This window comes from Trichomycterus rosablanca, chromosome 1 (genome assembly GCF_030014385.1).
Source record: "Trichomycterus rosablanca isolate fTriRos1 chromosome 1, fTriRos1.hap1, whole genome shotgun sequence".
Lineage (NCBI taxonomy): Eukaryota > Metazoa > Chordata > Actinopteri > Siluriformes > Trichomycteridae > Trichomycterus > Trichomycterus rosablanca.
This window is the reverse complement of record NC_085988.1, coordinates 67,158,700-67,178,545: the sequence shown is the minus strand read 5'-3', so window position 1 is coordinate 67,178,545 and position 19,846 is coordinate 67,158,700. Positions and strand designations below refer to the sequence as shown.

General features: G+C 39.4%; 1 protein-coding gene across 2 annotated transcripts in view; it reads right to left on the bottom strand.

Annotated features, from left to right (window-relative positions):
• Positions 1-19,846, bottom strand: part of exoc4 (exocyst complex component 4) — a 292,052-nt gene that overhangs the window by 38,830 nt on the left and 233,376 nt on the right. For both annotated transcript variants that reach the window (XR_010012418.1, XM_062995374.1), the window contains exons 12-13: positions 4,476-4,612; positions 2,937-3,092 (exon numbers count right to left, since the gene is read on the bottom strand). Coding sequence is in view for 1 of the 2 variants with exons in the window: in XM_062995374.1 (XP_062851444.1) it covers positions 2,937-3,092; positions 4,476-4,612 (293 nt within the window). In the remaining variant the exon portion in view is untranslated. The remainder of the gene's footprint in view (positions 1-2,936; positions 3,093-4,475; positions 4,613-19,846) is intronic.

Here is a 19,846-nt window from a genome sequence, read left to right as displayed (position 1 = left end):
CTAAGAGAAGCTGTATTTCAACTGTTTAATTTATTTAAGAAATAAAGTTAGAACGCTAACAGTACACTGGTGAAATTTTCATTGTCCAATTGGGTGCTTATGGGTTGGTTATCAGGCGAAATGAAATCAGTCACTATTAAATCTTCTCAAAATGTTTTAATGCTCAAACATTTTGTAGTGGATTAGCCAGCTTTTGACTAAAGCAAAAGTATGTTTAAATGTTTTACACTTACGATGCCATTTTAAGGTCGACTTTACAACAACACAATTCAAATGTTTTATTAGTCCCATTTTACCAGACATTAAGGACCTTTTATAAAAAAATATATATATATATTTAAAAGAAAATGCAGTACTTTTACAGTTGCAGCTTTTACCAGAGTTTTCCTATTGCTAAAATAAAATAACATTTAAGTAGTTTGAGAAGCACAACAAATTGTTTCTATCTTTTTAGCTATCATGATTCTAGTTCCACATTCTGTACAAAGGCTAAAGGAAATTAATATGTTAATTAATTGTTTATTTATTATTATTTTTTAAAAATCATTATTTCCTTTTTATCAAATCCTTTCATGGTCAGGGTCAGGGTTTGGTGAAGTTCCAGTAAAAAAAAACCCGCTGGGGGCAAGACAAAAATAGTCTGGACAGGGCACATAACCATCACAGGACTTTGCCACACCAAGCTCAAGTTTTTATTGACCTTGCATTGTGGCAGTAAACCGGAAAAGTCATTCCCCAAGCTGTTGGCTTGAAGTTAAAGGATATCATTAATTTGATGGAACTTATTTCATACACCCATGGGAAATAGATAAGGCTGAAACACTTATTGAAGGCAATAATTAGAGGAGATGTTCACATGTTCAGCCATTTAGGGAACCTGTGTTTCACTTTCCATGATCAGGACACTTTCTGATTATGATTTCTGATTATGTATGAACAAAAGAACTGCACACATGTTCACACACTGTTCTCCAAACTCAAATATTCCCATTTTAAACACTGCAGTTAGACCAAGCTAACAAAGAACTGTGCTGTTTTCCTAATGAGGTAAGTCCTTGAAAATAACAGTCCATTGTCGACTGAAAGACATTCATTATGTAAATGTTTTTTTTTCCTCTTTGAAAATACAGAATTATGCCTGACTGTCACCCCTGCTGTGTGCGTGTCACCTGTGTAGGCTGCACATTTATGCAAATGCTAGTGTATGAAACTGTATTTGAATAACTTTACATATTTGTCTCTTATTATTGAAAGATGCAATGTGGTTTTAGCACTTTACCACAGGTGATGCTTGATGTACAGAACTGTTTCTTTTAATACAGTTTATGCTGATGCCATCACTATCTTAGACTTGAATTGGTAGGTAAGCTTTAGTTGTAGGCTTGAGGTAAAGTCCGACACCCATTTCTTATTATTATGTTTTAGCCGACATTATGACCAACAGAGATTTTCACCTTTGTCATGTGAAGAAAAAATACTTTACCGCAAAGACAACAAGACAGTTTAAAAATCTGCTAATTAAAATAACTTAGTAAAGGACATTAAATATTTAGTCCTTTCCATATTAGCTTCATACCAGAATCCTACCATACAAACAAATATAAAGCATAGCCAGTTACATTTTAGGTGACTGTATTTAATAGTGGTAGCTCAGCTGTTAAGTTACTGGATTAGTAATTTGCTGGTTTAAGCCCCACTAATACCAAGTTGCTGTTCGACCCTTGTGCAAGGCCCTTAACCCTCAATTGTTTAAAGTGGGTTTGGATGTTGGTAAGCTTTGGATAAAAGCGTCTGCTAAATGCAGTAAATATAATCGTATCTCAAATATAATTTAGTTTAACATCAAGTGCATTAAAGTGCTGGTGTATGCATTTCATCTATGCAGCGCTCACTGAAAAGGAAGTAAAGACAATTCGTGACCTAGCAGGGTTTTTTATTAAGATCCATAATATCTACAGTGCTGTGAAAAAGTATTTGCCCCCTTCCTCACATGTTCCAGATTTTTCTCCAACCCCCCTACACAATTTTCTCCCCTAATCTAGTCGTATCCAATTACCCTGATTGCGTTACACTTCTCCTCTATTGATACAACCCTCCACTGCTGACTGAGGAGCTTCGCAACCGACACACACCCCCTCCAGCACGTGTGCAGTACCGACTGCATCTTTTCAGCTGCACGAGGTGAGTTCAGATGCGGATCAGCCTTGTGCACGGAGAGTCACACCCTGATCAGCATTATTCCTCGACTCTGTGCAGGTAACATTAATCGGCCAGCAGAGGTCGTAATTGCACCAGTTATCATCCCACCCTGTGAACAACAGTCAATCCATGTTCATGTAGCCACCCAGCCCAGTCAGATGGCAGAGCTAAGATTCAATATGATGTATTTCAATTTCCAGCTCTGGTGCGCTAGCGTATTTTACCGCTGCGCCACCAGAGCAGCCTTAACTACTTTTAATTGTGTTTATTTTCACTAGCCACAATCAGTCTTGATTACTGCCAGACCTGTTAAATATTAATCACTTATTGAACCTGTCTGAAAATGTGAAGCAGTCTAGGGCATCTCAAAAAGCAGCACATGAGGCAACGTTCAAATACTGTAACATTCTTATTCAGATGCAAAACAAAGCCACTAAAATCTACCATTTTGGAAAGGGTTACAAAGTCAATGCTAAAGCTCTGGGACTTCACCAAACTACAGTTGGAGCTATGCCAACTATGGATTCTATCCAATCAAGTCCAGCCAAATATCAGTAGAAGACATTATTGTACTTTTTTATTTAAAAAGAACTGTTATGCTGTTGATACCAATTCAAATGTTTGCTAAAAACCATCAGAACTGCTTCTTGTACAGTGTAATAAAATGCTTTAGAGACACAACAGAGTAAATTAGGGTTAGTGTAAATGTAAAACACTGTCTTTATGTATGTGCTTACCGTGTAAAATCCTCCTCATCCTCTCTTTTCTGTCGCAGCTGTCTTGGCTGAGCCATGTTACCCCAGTTGGGCAGAGACTGCAGCAGGCGGCTAATGTCCTCATCTTTGGCCCAGGACGCACTGATGGTTAGCTTTTCTTCAGACTGAACAATACCTCTGCAAGAAAACCGCAATACTGACTACTTCTCAACATTTGTTCACACTTTGGTCAGTTTCTGTCCATTTTTTAAATAAGCAGAACCCCTGAAAACCCCAGTTTACATGAAAATAGATGCATTTTATTGATATACAATTACTGACTTTAGCTTTTCTGTCCACACTTTCCTACCCCTTCTACCATTCATCACTGTTAAGAATCTGACTATTGGACTCCTGCTGACCAGGTATTATCAGGGCATTGGATCATTTCAACTGACACTATTATGGTAATGACATGGTTGTGTGTTGTACTTAGATAATAGTGCTCAACCATGAGTATAAAGCCTAAAGCCTCTGATCTGTGATCTGTATTGGGTTCTATAAGGGCCACTTTACATTAATAGATTGGAGTAGAGAGGGATAATACATACAATAAAACAACATGAAGGCTATTATAATCTATCTGGTAAGTGTAGATCATAAAATGGCATTTAAAGTAGGTAAACGTAATAAAATGTCTTGAGTGGGTAAGATCTTGAGCAATCAAGTTCAAATCCCAGAAATTACTTCCGACCTGGCTAGACATCCCAATTGGCCATGCCTGAGGGAAGAAAGTCGACAGGGTTTCATTGTCACTGCTGTCTGGCTAGACATCTGATTGATGAATTGAGGAGTATGCAATACTTCACAATGTGAGACCCCGCCAATGGCAGGTGAAATCATTCTGCTGGCAACTGTATGCTTTTCAGAGGGGTGAAGCCACTATGGGAGTGGTGCAATATGAGAAAATTGGCAACAGTTAGACTGGAAGAAGAACATGGAATAGTGTCCAAAAATGGTAATAGTGCCAAAAAGCATCACGATGTGAAGCAAGGGCTTCAGTTTAAAATCCAATGTACTCTAGCTTGTCATGATCCACCACTCAGAATTGAAGGAAGACAGGCATCAAGGTTCTTGTCTGTACTAGTATGCAGTTGGTGGAATGAACTTCCTCTATCTGTTTAAACAGCTGAGTCTCTCTCAGTTGTTATTGGTCCTGTTGGTTCTTCAATGCAACTTTATTTAACTATTGTGTCTCCAAACAAAATAAAACAAAGGTTAAAAATATATGGCCTTTCTGTCAGTATTGATTTAGAAGGGCAACTTTTAAACTATTCTGTCCAGCCAATAAGAAACCATCCCCCCACCCCCCCATGCCAATAGTAAAACCTAAAAAGTGTAATATACTTTTCAGTAAACATGAAGAACACATTGTCACAGTGATGTTGTGAGAAGTAATGCCTCCAAGCTTTTGTTTTTATTATATGTCTGTTAGAATTGTTCCTGATGACGTCTAGCTCTGTAAACACATAGAGTTCCACATCATCATTCTAAAGTACTCCACAGTGAAAGCGTTATTACCTGTAAGCAGTGTTGCAAATCTCCTTGTACTCTTTAAGCTTGTCACAAACCATCTCCAGGAACTGGTTAGAGTATGCACTGAGGTCCTGCATCAGACTCATTAGATCCTGGACGGACTTCACCACTATAACAGTGCTCTGAAATAGACAACATTAGCTTTGATTAATAAAGAGAATTGGTTATTTTTTCACATACATAAAGCTTGCACAGAAAACAAAATACCAGTTTCACCATGATTGGCATGAGGGTATATCATCGACAGCAGCAGAAATGTGTCAGTTAGGGATGTAGTTTTTCAGTTTCACACAGTAGCTAGTAAATTGTGAAACAGTGATTCCTTCTAACACTGCACATCTTCATTGTTAAAATACTTTAAAGTACTCAGTCAATTATTATTACATTTTTTTTATTTACACAAGAAACGAAAAATGGATATTGCACATCAAGTCACTATATACTGATTTACAAAATTTACAAAATAGCAGAGCGTGAGCCTTTCCCTCAAGGAATCGATTCACTGATTGTGGAGAGTCGATTCTAAAGCTTTTGAATCAGATAATAAAGTCTCTATAAGCAAAGTCTTTTTAGCCAGTAAAATATAATGACAAGTTTGAATCTACAGTGTGAATCTTGCATCGAGTGCAAAAAATAGAAATTTGTAGTTAAAAGGTATACAACTTTCAAACAACCTATTCTTCTAGCTTACAAAGAAATAAATGTGAATACCTGAAGTGCTAAAAAGTTTGGTCTTTAGTTAAAAAGTACTTTGTATGACGAATAAAGATTCCAACTAAATTAAATACTACTTGTACCTTATTGGTATAACCACAAAAACAAAATGACCAAGTACAGTGGGGTCAAAAAGTATTTAGTCAGCCACTGATTGTGCAAGTTCTCCTACTTAGAAAGATGAGAGAGGTCTGTAATTTTCATCATAGGTACACTTCAACTATGAGAGACAAAATGAAAAAAAAAAATCCAGGAAATCACATTGTAGAATTTTTAAAGAATTTATTTGTAAATTATGGTGGAAAATAAGTATTTGGTCAATAACGAACAAGCAAGATTTCTGGCTCTCACAGACCTGTAACTTCTTCTTTAAGAAGCTTTTCTGTCCTCTACTCGTTACCTGTATTAATGGCACCTGTTTGACCTCGTTATCTGTATAAGAGACACTTGTCCACAGCCTCAAACAGTCAGACTCCAAACTCAACCATGGCCAAGACCAAAGAGCTGTCGAAGGACACCAGGAAGAAAACTGTAGACCTGCACCAGGCTGGGAAGAGTGAATCTACAATAGGCAAGCAGGTTGGTGTGAATAAATCAACTGTGGGAGCAATTGTAAGAAAATGGAAGACATACAAGACGATTGATAATCTCCCTTGGGGTCAAGATCTCATCCCGTGGGGTCAAAATGATCATGAGAACAGTGAGCAAAAATCCCAGAACTAAACGGAGGGACCTGATGAATGACCTGCAGAGAGCTGGGACCAAGTAACAAAGGCTACCATCAGTAAACACACTACGCCGAGAGGGACTCAAATCCTGCAGTGCCAGGCGTGTCCCCCTGCTTAAGCCAGTACATGTCCAGGCCCGTCTGAAGTTTACCAGAGAGCATATGGATGATCCAGAAAAGGATTGGGAGAATATCATGTGGTCAGATGAAACCAAAATGGAACTTTTTGGTAAAAACTCAACTCGTCGTGTTTGGAGGAAGAAGAAAAACCAAAAGAACACCATACCTACTGTGAAGCATGGCGGTGGAAACATCATGCTTTGGGGCTGTTTGTCTGCAAAGGGGACAGGACGACTGATCCGTGTTAAGGGAAGAATGAACGGGGCCATGTATCGTGAGATTTTAAGCCAAAACCTCCTTCCATCAGTGAGAGCATTGAAGATGGAACGTGGCTGGGTCTTCCAGCATGACAATGATACCAAACACACAGTGGCTGCGTAAAAAGCATTTCAAGGTCCTGGAGTGGCCTAGCCAGTCTCCAGACCTCAACCCCATAGAAAATTTGTGGAGTCCGTGTTGCCCAGCGACAGCCCCAAAACATCACTGCTCTAGAGGAGATCTGCATGGAGGAATGGGCCAAAATACCAGCTACAGTGTGTGCAAACCTGGTGAAGACTTACAGGAAACGTTTGACCTCTGTCATTGCCAACAAAGGTTATGTTACAAAGTATTGAGTTGAACTTTTGTTATTGACCAAATACTTATTTTCCACCATAATTTACAAATAAATTCTTTAAAAATCCTACAATGTGATTTCCTGGATTTTTTTTTTCTCATTTTGTCTCTCATAGTTGAAGTGTACCTATGATGAAAATTACAGACCTCTCTCATCTTTCTAAGTAGGAGAACTTGCACAATCAGTGGCTGACTAAATACTTTTTGGCCCCACTGTATTAGTGGTCCATGACAGTCCAGGGCTGCCACAGAATCTCCAAAGAAGATAATCCTTTCTAAAACTTTTAGATCATAAATTTGTATACCATTTAGAAAGTGTGTATGGACATACTTATTTGCATTACCTTTGTTTGCAGTTAGTAAACCATTACACCTTAAAAGTAGAATGACTTAAATAAAGGTTATTACACCCCTGAATTTAATATTGTTTTTGGTTGCAGATGACCAGCACTTGGTGCTTCTAGGTATAAGTAGGTCAAACAGGCGAGCACTTAATGAGACTTCGCAGCACTCTAACGAACAATGCACGGCATTTCTAGTGCTAATAAACTAATTAAAAACTAGGCTGATCATAGGTTATATTCTTCCCAAGACAAGCCCTGTTTCAGAGAATTACAATAACTCATTCTACTTCCAGTTTTAGTACTGCATAAAACTACACAGTCACAGAACTGACTGGTAAAGTTTAGCCAAGCCAACCTGGGTGTATTGTTTTCATCTGAGTGTAAATTAAAGCTCAGGCATTTTCCATGTACAGGCCTGTCTGTCAGTCACCTCATGCTCCATGTGTAAACGCATCAGGTACTCTAAAACTGAAATTGAATTAGGTCTTGATTTTGCCTGTCAGACACTGACATGTCAGTGGAGTGGCTGTCAATGACTTGGGGGCAGCACATGTGATGGTGAAAAAAGCAATATAAACCCACGCTGTTTGTTTTAGAGAACAAGAGCACGAGCCATTACAGATTACCAGAACTAAAGGAGAACACACAGCATGAGAGGTCTTTCATTAAAAGAGCTGTAACCAATAATTTGTACTCTCAGCTCCAGATAAACACCAGTATCAAAGTACACATCAAGTCACCCTCTCTGTCCACTGATCATATAAACCTTCCCACTGCATAAATGACTATCACACCATGGGATTTGTTTTAGAAACTCTATTAATATCTAATTACATTTAAGGATTTTAAAGTATCTAACCCCTATATTTAGTACTTTTGTTGAACTTAATTTGATTACATTTTGTCATTTTACCAGTGCAAATTTGTACATATTACGAGGGATATTCAAAAAGTTTCTGCACTTTTACATTTTGGTTGGAAACGGTGAGGGTGGGAGGAGTAGTAATTGTTCATGTCTGAGAGTCTGAGAGAGAGCTTATACTCCGGATTTAGCACCATCTGATTTTTTCACCTTTTTGGACGCTCAAAGAAGCTTCAAGGGGAAGAGGATATTTATGTGATGATGATGTGAAAGCAGCGGTGCGTCAGCTACACACTTAACCAAAAACTTTTGCTGATAGCATTAAAACGTTGGTATGACGCTGGGAAAAATGCATCAAAAAGGAAGGTGACTATGTAGAAAAGTGAAAATTTGTATTTAAAATTCTTTAAAAAAAAATTTTATTTAAAATTTTCAAACAAGTTGGAAAAAAAGTTTGGAAACTTTTTAAAGAACCCTCATACAAAACACATCTAGAAAACAGGCTGCATATCTCTAAAAACAAGACAGTGCCAATGAATACATATATGTTTATGAAGAGAACATAGAAAACAGATACTAAATCCAAAGGAACAGGTAAGAAATTTGTAGGAGGTAGTTCATGGGTCAGCTTACACTGAGCAATATGTGTAAAGCAGAGATGGGAAACCACCGCCTGACCTGCCTGATATTTTCTAGATTTTACTGGCAATATGTTTGACTTTGTGCAATCTCTGTTGGTGCTATACAACTTATAATTAGGCACATTTCAAATTAAATCACCAATCAGCTGCGAGAACCAAAACTCACTGGAGGTTCATCCAATAAGCTGCATCTTTCTGGCATTAAGTAGGTCACTTCAAGTTTGCAAAAATAACAAACTGCAGGGAAGTAGATGATGAGTGTTGTGAGAAATGGAACAGTTTTATTTTTTATTGAAATGAAAGGAAAGCCAGTATGCATAATTTGTAGAGAAGACCTCTCAAGCGCTGTCAAGAACAGCAATATTAACGTAACATGACCAAGTCAGTAAATTATACCACCGTGCAAAGAACTGTATAAGCATGGACAGTGTGACTCAGGTGAGTTATGTGATGAGTAAACTCATGCAAAGTGACTGAGACCTTTTTCTGAAAGTAAGTCTAGGATCAAATTTAGCTGATTTTTATACTATCAGCACCATGTAGGGTGGCACGGTGGCTCAGTGGGTAGAACCGTCGCCTTACAGCAAGAAGGTCCTGGGTTTGAATCCCAGGTGGAGCAGCCTGGGTCCTTTCTGTGTGAAGTTTGCATGTTCTCCTTGTGTCTCCTTGTGGAGCTCCAGTTTCCCCCCACAGCCCAAAGACACACAAGTGAGGTGAATTGGAGATACAAAATTGTCCGTAACTGTGTTTGACATTAAACTTGTGTACTGATAAATCTTGTGTAATGAGTAACTACCTGTCCTGTCATAAATGTAACCAAAGTGTGTAAACATGTCATTAAAATCCTAATAAATAACAAACAAATCAGCACCATGTATGTATTATGGCCATATTAGTTGGCTATATGTTACATTATTGTAGTCTGTGGCCCATGACTAGATATGTAAATATTAATCTGGCCCCTAATTAATTGAAAGAAGTATAAAAATATTAGTAAATAGGGTGCAAATTCTAATAGTATTTAATAAAAAGTGTTTTTTAATTTATAAATAGAGATGCATTATCAGTCTTGGTGTTTTCTTTTTTCTCTATTATAACGCTAATAATGAGAATCTGGTCTATTGGCATTCACAAAATGTTGAAAGTCTTGCAGGGTAGTGTTGCAGCAGAGATGGCTCTCAGTTTTGAGATCTTGTTACAGTAGTTAATATCAGGACCTTAACCATTTTCCCTACATTTTAATCACCGATTGCTGTGGGAACTAGCTTTGCTAAAATATAAATACTATTTCTGTCCAGTTAAGTACGTATAACATGTAACTGGTGAAATAATGAATACAGTCTAATGTTCAGTCGTTAACTTACCTGGACCAAATTAGGTCCTACGTGTACAATAAGTTTTCTAGAAATCTGCCCTTTCTGTTCGAGTCATGGATAACAAGCCAAGGTAATAGCCTTTGCAAACTATAACAACCATTAAAAAGCATTTGCTCATTGAGACTCCTGATTGATTGTGAATGATCTCACAGGCCGGGTACTGTACTTAATTTCAGAATAGGGGGAAAAGCTTATTCCCTTTAAATGTCAACACAGCATATCAGCTATCATATATATATACACACCGATCAGCCATAACATTAAAACCACCTCCTGGTTTCGACCCACTGTCCATTTTATCAGCTCCATTTACCATATAGAAGCACTTTGTAGTTCTACAATTACTGACTGTAGTCCATCTGTTTCTCTACAAACTTTGTTAGCCTGCTTTCACCCTGTTCGTCAATGGTCAGTACCCCCACAGAGCAGGTATTATTTAGGTGGTGGATCATTCTCAGCACTGCAGTGACAATGACATGGTGGTGGTGTGTTAGTGTGTGTTGTGCTGGTATGAGTGGAGCAGACACAGCAGCACTGCTGGAATTTTTAAATATCGTGTCCACTCACTGTCCACTCTATTAGACACTCCTACCTAGTTGGTCCACCTTGTAGATGTAAAGTCAGAGACGATCGCTCATCTATTGCTGCTGTTTGAGTTGGTCATCTTAGAGACCTTCATCAGTGGTCACAGGACGCTGCCCACGGGGCGCTGTTGGCTGGATGTTTTTGGTTGGTGGACTATTCGCAGCAGGGACAGTGAGGTGTTTAAAAACTCCATCAGCGCTGCTGTGTCTGATCCACTCATACCAGCACAACACACACTAACACACCACCACCATGTCAGTGTCACTGCAGTGCTGAGAATGATCCACCACCCAAATAATACCTGCTCTGTGGTGGTCCTGTGGGGGTCCTGACCATTGTGGAACAGGGTGAAAGCAGGCTAAAAGTATGTAGATAAACAGATGGAGTACAGTCAGTAATTGTAGAACTACAAAGTGCTTCTATATGATAAGTGGAGCTGATAAAATGGACAGTGAGTGTAGAAACAAGGAGGTGGTTTTAATGTTATCGCTGATCAGTATGTATATAATAATAATAATAGAATTTTATTTATAAGCGCCTTTCAGGTCACCCAAGGACACTGTACAATACAAATATGATCAAAAACAAAACAAATGACAGCCAATAAGGTACATTATAACAGATTAATACAGGGAACACAGAACAGCACAACAGGCCAGAGAATCAAGTATAAAAAGAAATAAAATAAAATAAGAACTTTAAAATAAAATAGAAAAAAAAGATTAAGAGACCAGGAATAAAAAGAGCACCGGGGTTAAGATAAAAACTATAAACAATATATATATATACTGTATATATATGTATATGTATTTTAACCAATTATGCATGTGATTTTTTTCTAGTTTATTGCAAGGACTGAGACTTTTTACAGTAACTGACATACTTTTTTTTAAGTTTATTTTTATTGATTTTATAATTTTAAGACTCTTGTAATACTTCTAAAGTATTAAAAAAAATACTCTTTTAAAAGAAAAAAAAAAACGGAGACAAACTGTAGCATTTCAAAACATTGTACAGGGATGATGACTTTCTCAAGGCACTTTACTCTTACTGCCTGAGCCACCAGTGGGGTTTTGCAGACCTTAATGCACCACTGCCTACAGGCATCACATATGAAAAGCTGGCAGCCACGCAGTTATGGCCCTGTTGTGTCCAGCAAAAATGGGGTGAGAAATTAGACGTGTGTTGCCAGCCATGAAGGAGGGGGCACAATTCTAACAGGATGAGTGTCAGCAAGAACGGATGTAATAAATACATTTGTTGTAGGATTACATTATTATACACCCCATCCAGCAGGGGGAGGCAGCATCCCTAGTAAGAAAGTGCTTGATCTGCAATCTGTTCTGCATATCAATGCATGCTGCTAGTAGCTCTAAGGGGAGGTGTAATGATCCGTAGCGAGGCTTGAGCTTGTGACTGCAGCTGAACATGAGGTTCTGTGTCAGCCTGTGACAGCTGGGGACCACTGAGAGGCAACTGGTTTCCCTGGAACAGCTCCATCATCAGCACACTGTGGTAGTTTGTTGTTTGTGTGTATGTGGGTGGATTTGCATAACAACTAAGATTGGGAGCTAGCTCAATTTAGGTTCTACACTACTGTTTAAATCTAAAGGGGGTTAGATACTTCCCAGAGGAGAGGAGGATGTTATTGTTGCAAGATTGAAAGGGGGGGGGGGTGCTCTATATTATTCTATTACATAATTACCACTCATGTGTTTGAAAATGGATGACAATCAAGCTCATGGTCTGATGGCTATATACTGTTTAAACCAGTCTCATTTATGTTTGTTTCTTCATTAGGGTTTTTTTTATGTCATGTTTTACACTTTGGTTACATTCATGACAGAAGAGGTAGTTACTGGTTACACAAGATCCATCAGTTCACAAGTTTAATGTCAAACACATTCATGGACAATTCCGTATCTCCAATTAACCTCACTTGCATGTTTTTGGACTGTGGGAGGAAACCAGAGCTCCCAGAGGAAACCCACGCAGACACGGGGAGAACATACAAACTACACAGAAAGAACCCGGACCACCCCACCTGGGGATCGAACCCAGGACCGTCTTGCTGTGAGGCGACAGTGCTACCCACTAAGCCACCATGCCGCCTGAACCAGTCTCATTTACCACTGGTTTGAAGAGGCATTTCTGGTAATCAGACCACAAGTAAACAGCAACACTTGCAGCATTTACATCAGGCATTTCCAGATGTCTCACCTGCTTCTGTAGTAACTACTTATGACTGTTTTTTTATTTCAACAAGAGTGTCACTACAAGCAAAGCCCAAAAACATCCAGCACCAAAATTTAAACTAAACTATGATCAAGTCTAGTACACAGTGCTTTTGCCTTTTGAAAATTTACCCTATAGTGCACAGAACACAATTCACTTTCCTGCAACTGTTAATTTAATATCATAAAAAAGCTGTCATAAAAAATTACAAACAAGTTAAGAAAAAAGAGGTGTCAAAGTACAAGAGAAACAAAAAGTGTCTTTTTAATTCAGTTGAGTATAATACGTGAACCCTTATGCACCATGCCAGTGTGTACAGAACAGAGGCGCTGCTTGAAAGCTGAAGGGCTGTGTCTCAAACTGCAAACTACTTAATAAACAATGTGCTAATAATAGTAACATCAGCGTGGGTGATGTACAGTGTGGTAGATGGGAGACTGTAGTACTCCTCTTCCCAAATATGCTACAATATTCTAAACAATATAAAATACACTACAATCTACTGGACAAAAATTTTAAAAACTCATTAGTTAGCAGCCTAGTGTAGCAATGGAGGTAAATTAAGCTCATGCAAACATTTCTTAGAGATGTCCAAACTTTTGTTGACTCCTCGAATCCCCTCTTTCTGTTTAAATGCTTCGAAAAAGAAAACTGACAAAAAAAAAAGTCAGACCATCATAACCTATATAACATATAAAACATGACTTTATAAGCTATTAGCATTGTCGGTTATTTATGATGTACATTTAAAACTGCCACATGCTGTGCGACTGTAAGAACACTTTTCACATAAGAAACCCTAGGATGGACAAAAATTCCTTCTGACTCTTGTGTCTGATCAGCAGCCACCTATAAATCTCTATAAATATCTCTATAGATTTTTTTATAGAGAAATTACAAATAAAGTGTCTGTGTGTACAGTTTTCTACACCATCAAAAGGCCCAAAAGAAACTGGGGAAAACTCTTATAGACCCAAAGCCTCAACAATGTTGGAAAACTGCACGATAGATGGCTTATAAGACAACAACTTCAAACAAAGCTTAACACTCAAACGGTAAGCAAGTCTCAGTTTTATCTGTTGAGCTGCAGAACTGAGAGCTACGATAGAAAAACAAGAAAAAGAGACTAGACCAGACTGGCCAGAAACATCAGTGGACTTCTATTTATTAAACAGGGTTATTGTAGGTTATTGTACGGCTATTGTGAAGGATGGTTCCTCAGTGTATGACACTAAGTGTCAACTATGATAGAAGAAGCGTGATGGTCTGCTGCTTTTTCAGGGGTTCAACCTACAGCAAGACAATATCCTGAAACATACAGTACACCTTCAGGTTATATCAGAAGTAGGTTAGAAGACAAGGACAAGATGGTGGGCTTTAAATCCTGGAATGGCCAGCATAGTTTCCAGACCTAAACTCCATTGATCCGTAATTGGCTCAGTGAGTATCACTGTCACTTCACAGCAAGAAGGTTCTGGGTTCAATTCCCAGGTGTAGCAGTCTGGGTCCTTTGTGCGAGTTCGCATGTTCTCATTGTGGCCGTGTGGGTTTCCTCCGGGTGCTCTGGTTTCCTCCCACAGTCCAAAGACATGCAGTCAGGTAAATTGGCAATACAAAATTGCCCTCGGTGTGACTGTGTGTGTTTTGCCCTGTAATGGACTGGCGACCTGTCGGGGTGTTTCCTACTTTTCGCCCAGTGAATTGCACCCACCGCAAGACTGGCCAGGATAAAGTGTTGGTAAAACAGACAATAAATAAATTAATGAATTACACCTGTAATTAGCTCGTGATTGGATTACCTAAGAATCATCTTAATACCAGATGTTACAGGGCCCTAAAGTATCAAGAACGCTTGGTCAGTTTGCGCCATGTGCGTTTTATATACGTTTCCCTTTCTGGGCAAATGAAATCCCCAAGCACGATTATTCCAGTAACAAATGCTTCAGCGCACTGTGCCACTTGTCTAATTCTGCTCATTTAACACAGCCATTCGTCTTAGCTCAGGAAATCATTAAAAAGCAATCAAGCCATAAAAAAAAGAGGAGAGAGGCGAGAGGGAGGCGAAAGAGAGAGAGGAAGAGAGCTGAGGGAAAGAAAGCAAGTGGTCACAGGTCTGTTTGTCCTGCAGCTAAATAAATCTTTTAATCTTATTCAAAAATGCCATGCTGAGATGAGACATGAAGAATGGAAAAGCTACTCTATGTATCAGTCATCCCTGTTGTCCTTCAACCAGTGTACTTCTCACACATCCACAGCACATGAAGCATTGATTACACATAAACACAGCTGTATTGGCACACGGACTACAGATCTTTCCCCTCTGTCTGTGTAAGCATGTTCGTTAGAACATGATCCAAGATCAGCAGGTGCATAAGACGGGCAAAATATATTATTCTACACTAAGTGATGAAATGAATGTGGACACATGAGTGTAAGCTTGTCAGTCAGCCCACCACTGTTGCACTTACAACATCCTTCTCTTCTGAGAAGGCCCTCCACAAGATTTTGCTGTGTGTCTGCGGACTCTTGTGAGCTCAGGCATCGATGTTTGACAATCGTTCCAATTCATTCCAAAAGTCTTTAATGCATCTGAGTACCTCAACAACACACTGGCCTTGCTTTGTGCACATGCTGGAACAGGAACAGCATCCTCTTTCCAACAACCATTGTCTGTCTACAGGGTGGCTGGCCAAAACATAAAATTGTGGATTATAAATGTGGACAAAATGGCGATAAGTGTAAGGAAAAATCAACACAAGTGTCATTCTAAGGCCTTACTACAAGCCAAGTCCTTTAATAATATCCTTTAATGCAGCCAGTAGAAAGCCCAACCTATTTAGTTCTTTAGTTTAGACCAAACCTAGATGAATATTTATCAACTTTTATGCATAAAAACAATGTAAAAGGAACTAACTGACAAGGCAAAACTTAAATTATTATATTAAAATTATTAATATTATTATAGGAAAAATTTGCTACTATCTACCATACTATCCAGCTTGGACTGTATGTACCTTACACACTATTTGTTTGTTTGTTTATTAGGATTTTAACGTCATGTTTAACACTTTGGTTCATTCATGATGGGAACGGTAGTTACTCATTATACAAGGTTCATTTTTGAACACAGTCATGGACAATTTAGTATTCACTTGCATTTCACAATTCACTTGCATGTCTTTGGACTGTGGGAGGAAACCAGAAAACCCGGAGGAACCCACGCAGACACGGCGAGAACATGCAAACTCCACACAGAAAGGACCCGGACCACCCCACCTGGGGATCAAACCCAGGACCTTCTTGCTGTGAGGCGACAGTGCTACCCAGTGCCACCGTGCCGGGTACCTTACACACTGAAAAAATGAATGAGAATTAAATTTTCGGTAGTGAATTTACTTTAGTTAAATACACAAGAGATCTTCAAAATGTTTCTGCACTTTAATATTTTGGTTGGAAACAGTGAGGGTGGGAGGAGTAGTAGCTAGTCATGTCTGAGAGAGCTTATAGTCCAGATTTAGCAGCATCTGATTTCCACTTTTTTGGATCGCTCAAAGAAGCTTTAAGGGAAAAAAGATTTTAATGTGATGATGATGTGACAGCAGTGATGCATCAGTTTTTTTTTTTAGAATAGCGGCCCACCCCCACCCCACGGTTGCCCACAATGTTTAATTCATGGCTACTTGTTTGACCTCAACAAACAGCCACTCAATGGCCACTGGCTGAGGAAGAAAGTACAGTTTGTTAAATGAACACTAAAACCCACTGATCCCAGATGGTTCAATATGGCAAAACTAGCTGGGAAATAAAAAGGCTTCAAAAAGTGTCATTTTCTGGGTGTTTGACACCACCAAGAAACAAGTAAAATTGTGCTTATTCAGTTCTGCTTAGAGAAATTATAAATACGTTATATGTCCAGAAGTATGTGGACATCAGTCCATAAGCGAGCTGGACACTCTTTTTTAAAACGATGGGCATTAACATGGACTCAAACAGCCCTCACTCATCTGAAAATGATTTATACAAAACTGGAGTGTATCAGTGCTAATTTGTGCCCATTCAGTCTAAAAAAGGGAAAAAAAAAATTCAATGAGGTGTTCAATGAGGCTTGGCTCACAATCAACACTGCAATTAATCTCAATGCTGTTCAGCATATTCAAATAATCTAGATTTACTTCATCACTATATTTCTGTCAGATCTTTTCTTTCTTCAAATAAATGGTTCATGCAACTAGTCCAGACTGGAAAATATATGTAAAACCACATAACGTTAATCAAAAACTTTCTTAGGAGTGACTACATATTAGGTGGCACCGTGAGAGGAACCACACTAAGCAGGGACCCATAAGTGGAGACATGAAGAGGCTTTAGAGGAGATTTCTAGAGATTTCTGCCAATTGTTTGCTGTCCTCCAATTGCCCTTTTTGATCTACTGTAACACAATATTATGTGCTCTAGGTGTGATTTTTGCAGGATGTTCACTCCTAGGGAAAGTAGCAACAGTACAGATTGTTTTCCCAATTTGGAGGCAGTAGGTCTTAATGTGTACTGATAAACCCCTATTTAGTGAATAACGTATCTCTACAAAATGTATTTAATTACCTGGAACCAATGTGGTTCAAACAGTGCAATCAGTTCCCTCGTATAACCAAACTGTGCGTAAACAAAACCAGATTTAATCATTTTTCAGCTTCTTGTACCTCTAAAATTCCACTTCCACTGAATGGAACACCTGACCTGCTGTAGCAAGTCATCAGACCATTTGCTGAGTTTTTCACCTGGCAGGAGATGCATAGCTACATGGGACTCAGGGACATGGGTTTGATGGCATCTCTCCGGGCACTTTAGGTTCCTCCCACCCTTCATAACCATGCAAAAGATGCTCTAGCTATTACACATTTTTTGCAGCTATTAAGAAAATAAACGTGTGTTTTGACTGGCTGGGTTCTTCATTGTTGCGCCCAGTGTTTCCAGGTTCCAGTTGGTCAGTGATAAGTGGTAAGTGAAAATGAATGAGTAAAAATTAACCTTCTTGTATCTTGCATGTGTTTGGACTGTGGGAGGAAACCGGAGCTCTCGGAGGAAACCCACACAGACATGGGGAGAACATGCAAAGTCTGCACAGAAAGGTCCCAGACCGCTCCACCTGGGGATCGACCCCAGGACCTTCTTACTGTGAGGCGACAGTGCTACCCACCGAGCTAGCGTGACACCCCCAAACTACGTGTGAACTGAATTCCCAACTGTAGTTAGCTAGTTAGCTGTAGTGCAAACACAGCCTTAAAAATATCCAGTAATAAGCACAAAGAGACGCCAGGTTTTAGCAAGTCAGCAGAAAAGTGAGGTGTGAAGTGGGTGGTTGTCCTCTGTAATGGGTCAGAGGCTTTCCCCATTAATCCAACCCTGACCTCTGAGCCCAGGGTATTTAACCCCGATGGTTCCACTACACTGCTTACATAGTCCCAATCTCACACACACACACACACACACACACACACACACACACACACACACACACACACACACACACACACACACACACAAACCTTCTCAAGTCACCAATGCTTGACACATGCCCACGCCCCTCTCTCCAGAGCACTGTGATGCATGACAAAATGGCATCATGAGGCTTCATTTATCACTGTCAGAGAGACTGCGTGCCATAGAGACCCGTGCAGATACGGGCTGTGTACCACATGACCCTGCTCTTGCAGCTGCCTGGCTCTTACACTGCCATTCGTGTGCCCACGTCTTACTGTTTTTTATTTATTTATTAGGATTTTAACGTCATGTTTTAATCACTTTGGTTACATTCATGACAGAAATGGTAGTTACTCGTGACACAAGATTCATCAGTTCACATGCCAAACACATTCATGGACAATTTTGTATCTCTAATTCACCTCACTTACATGTCTCTGGACTGTGGGAGGAAACCAACGCAGACATGGGGAGAACATGCAATCTCCACACAGAAAGGACCTGGAATGCCCCACCTGGGGATCGAACTTAGGACCTTCTTGATGTGAGGTGACAGTGCTACCCACTGAGCCACTGTGCCACCCCCTTACTGTTTGTAATAATGACAAAATGCATAATGAATTCAGTTGATGTAACCATAGTTACAAAAGTAGATATTTTATGTAAAGCTGTTCATCTTTAGTTGTCTCTATGGCAATGCTGAGCCAAAATGGACTAGACTATTCATTATAAGGTTATTACTACCAATGTAGTGTATGTAATACCTCAATCACTAAGATCTCATCTCAAAATCATGCTCATTAATATAATTGGAATCCTGACAGCAGACATTTACATCCATCCAGCAATAAGAGCATTTAAAAAAGGTGAGCACAGATGCTGGGCAATTGGAACATAATTCTTTATGATGTAGTTCTATGTTGCAGTGTTCAGATTTTTCTTCAGTAGAAAACCAGAAGCAAAACCACAACAAGAGCCATTTATAGGGACAGTGGTAGCCTAGTGGGTAGGGCTTTGGGCTATCAACTGAAAAGGTTGAGAATTCGGATCCCAGCTCTGCCATGCAGCCACTGTTGGGCCCTTGAGCAAGGCCCTTAACCCTCTCTGCTTCAGGGGCGCTGTACAATGGCTGATGCTGCGCTCTGACCCCACCTTCCAAACAAGCTGGGATTTTCAAAGAAATAATTTTGTTGTACTGTACACCTGTATACACCGATCAGCCATAACATTAAAACCACCTCTTTGTTTCTACACTTTGTTTCCATTTTGTCAGCTCCACTTACCATATAGAAGCACTTTGTAGTTCTACAATTACTGACTGTAGTCCATCTGTTTTTCTACATCCTTTTTTTTTACCTGCTTTCACTCTGTTCGTCTATGGTCAGGACCACCACAGAGCAGGTATTATTTTGGTGGTGGATCATTCTCAGCACTGCGGTGACACTTACATGGTGGTGGTGTGTTAGTGTGTGTTGTGCTGGTATGACTGGAGCAGACACAGCAGCGCTGCTGGAGTTTTTAAAGACCGTGTCCACTCACTGTCCACTCTATTAGACCCTCCTACCTAGTTGGTCCACCTTGTAGATGTAAAGTCAGAGACGATCGCTCATCTATTGCTGCTGTTTGAGTTGGTCATCTTCTAGACCTTCATCAGTGGTC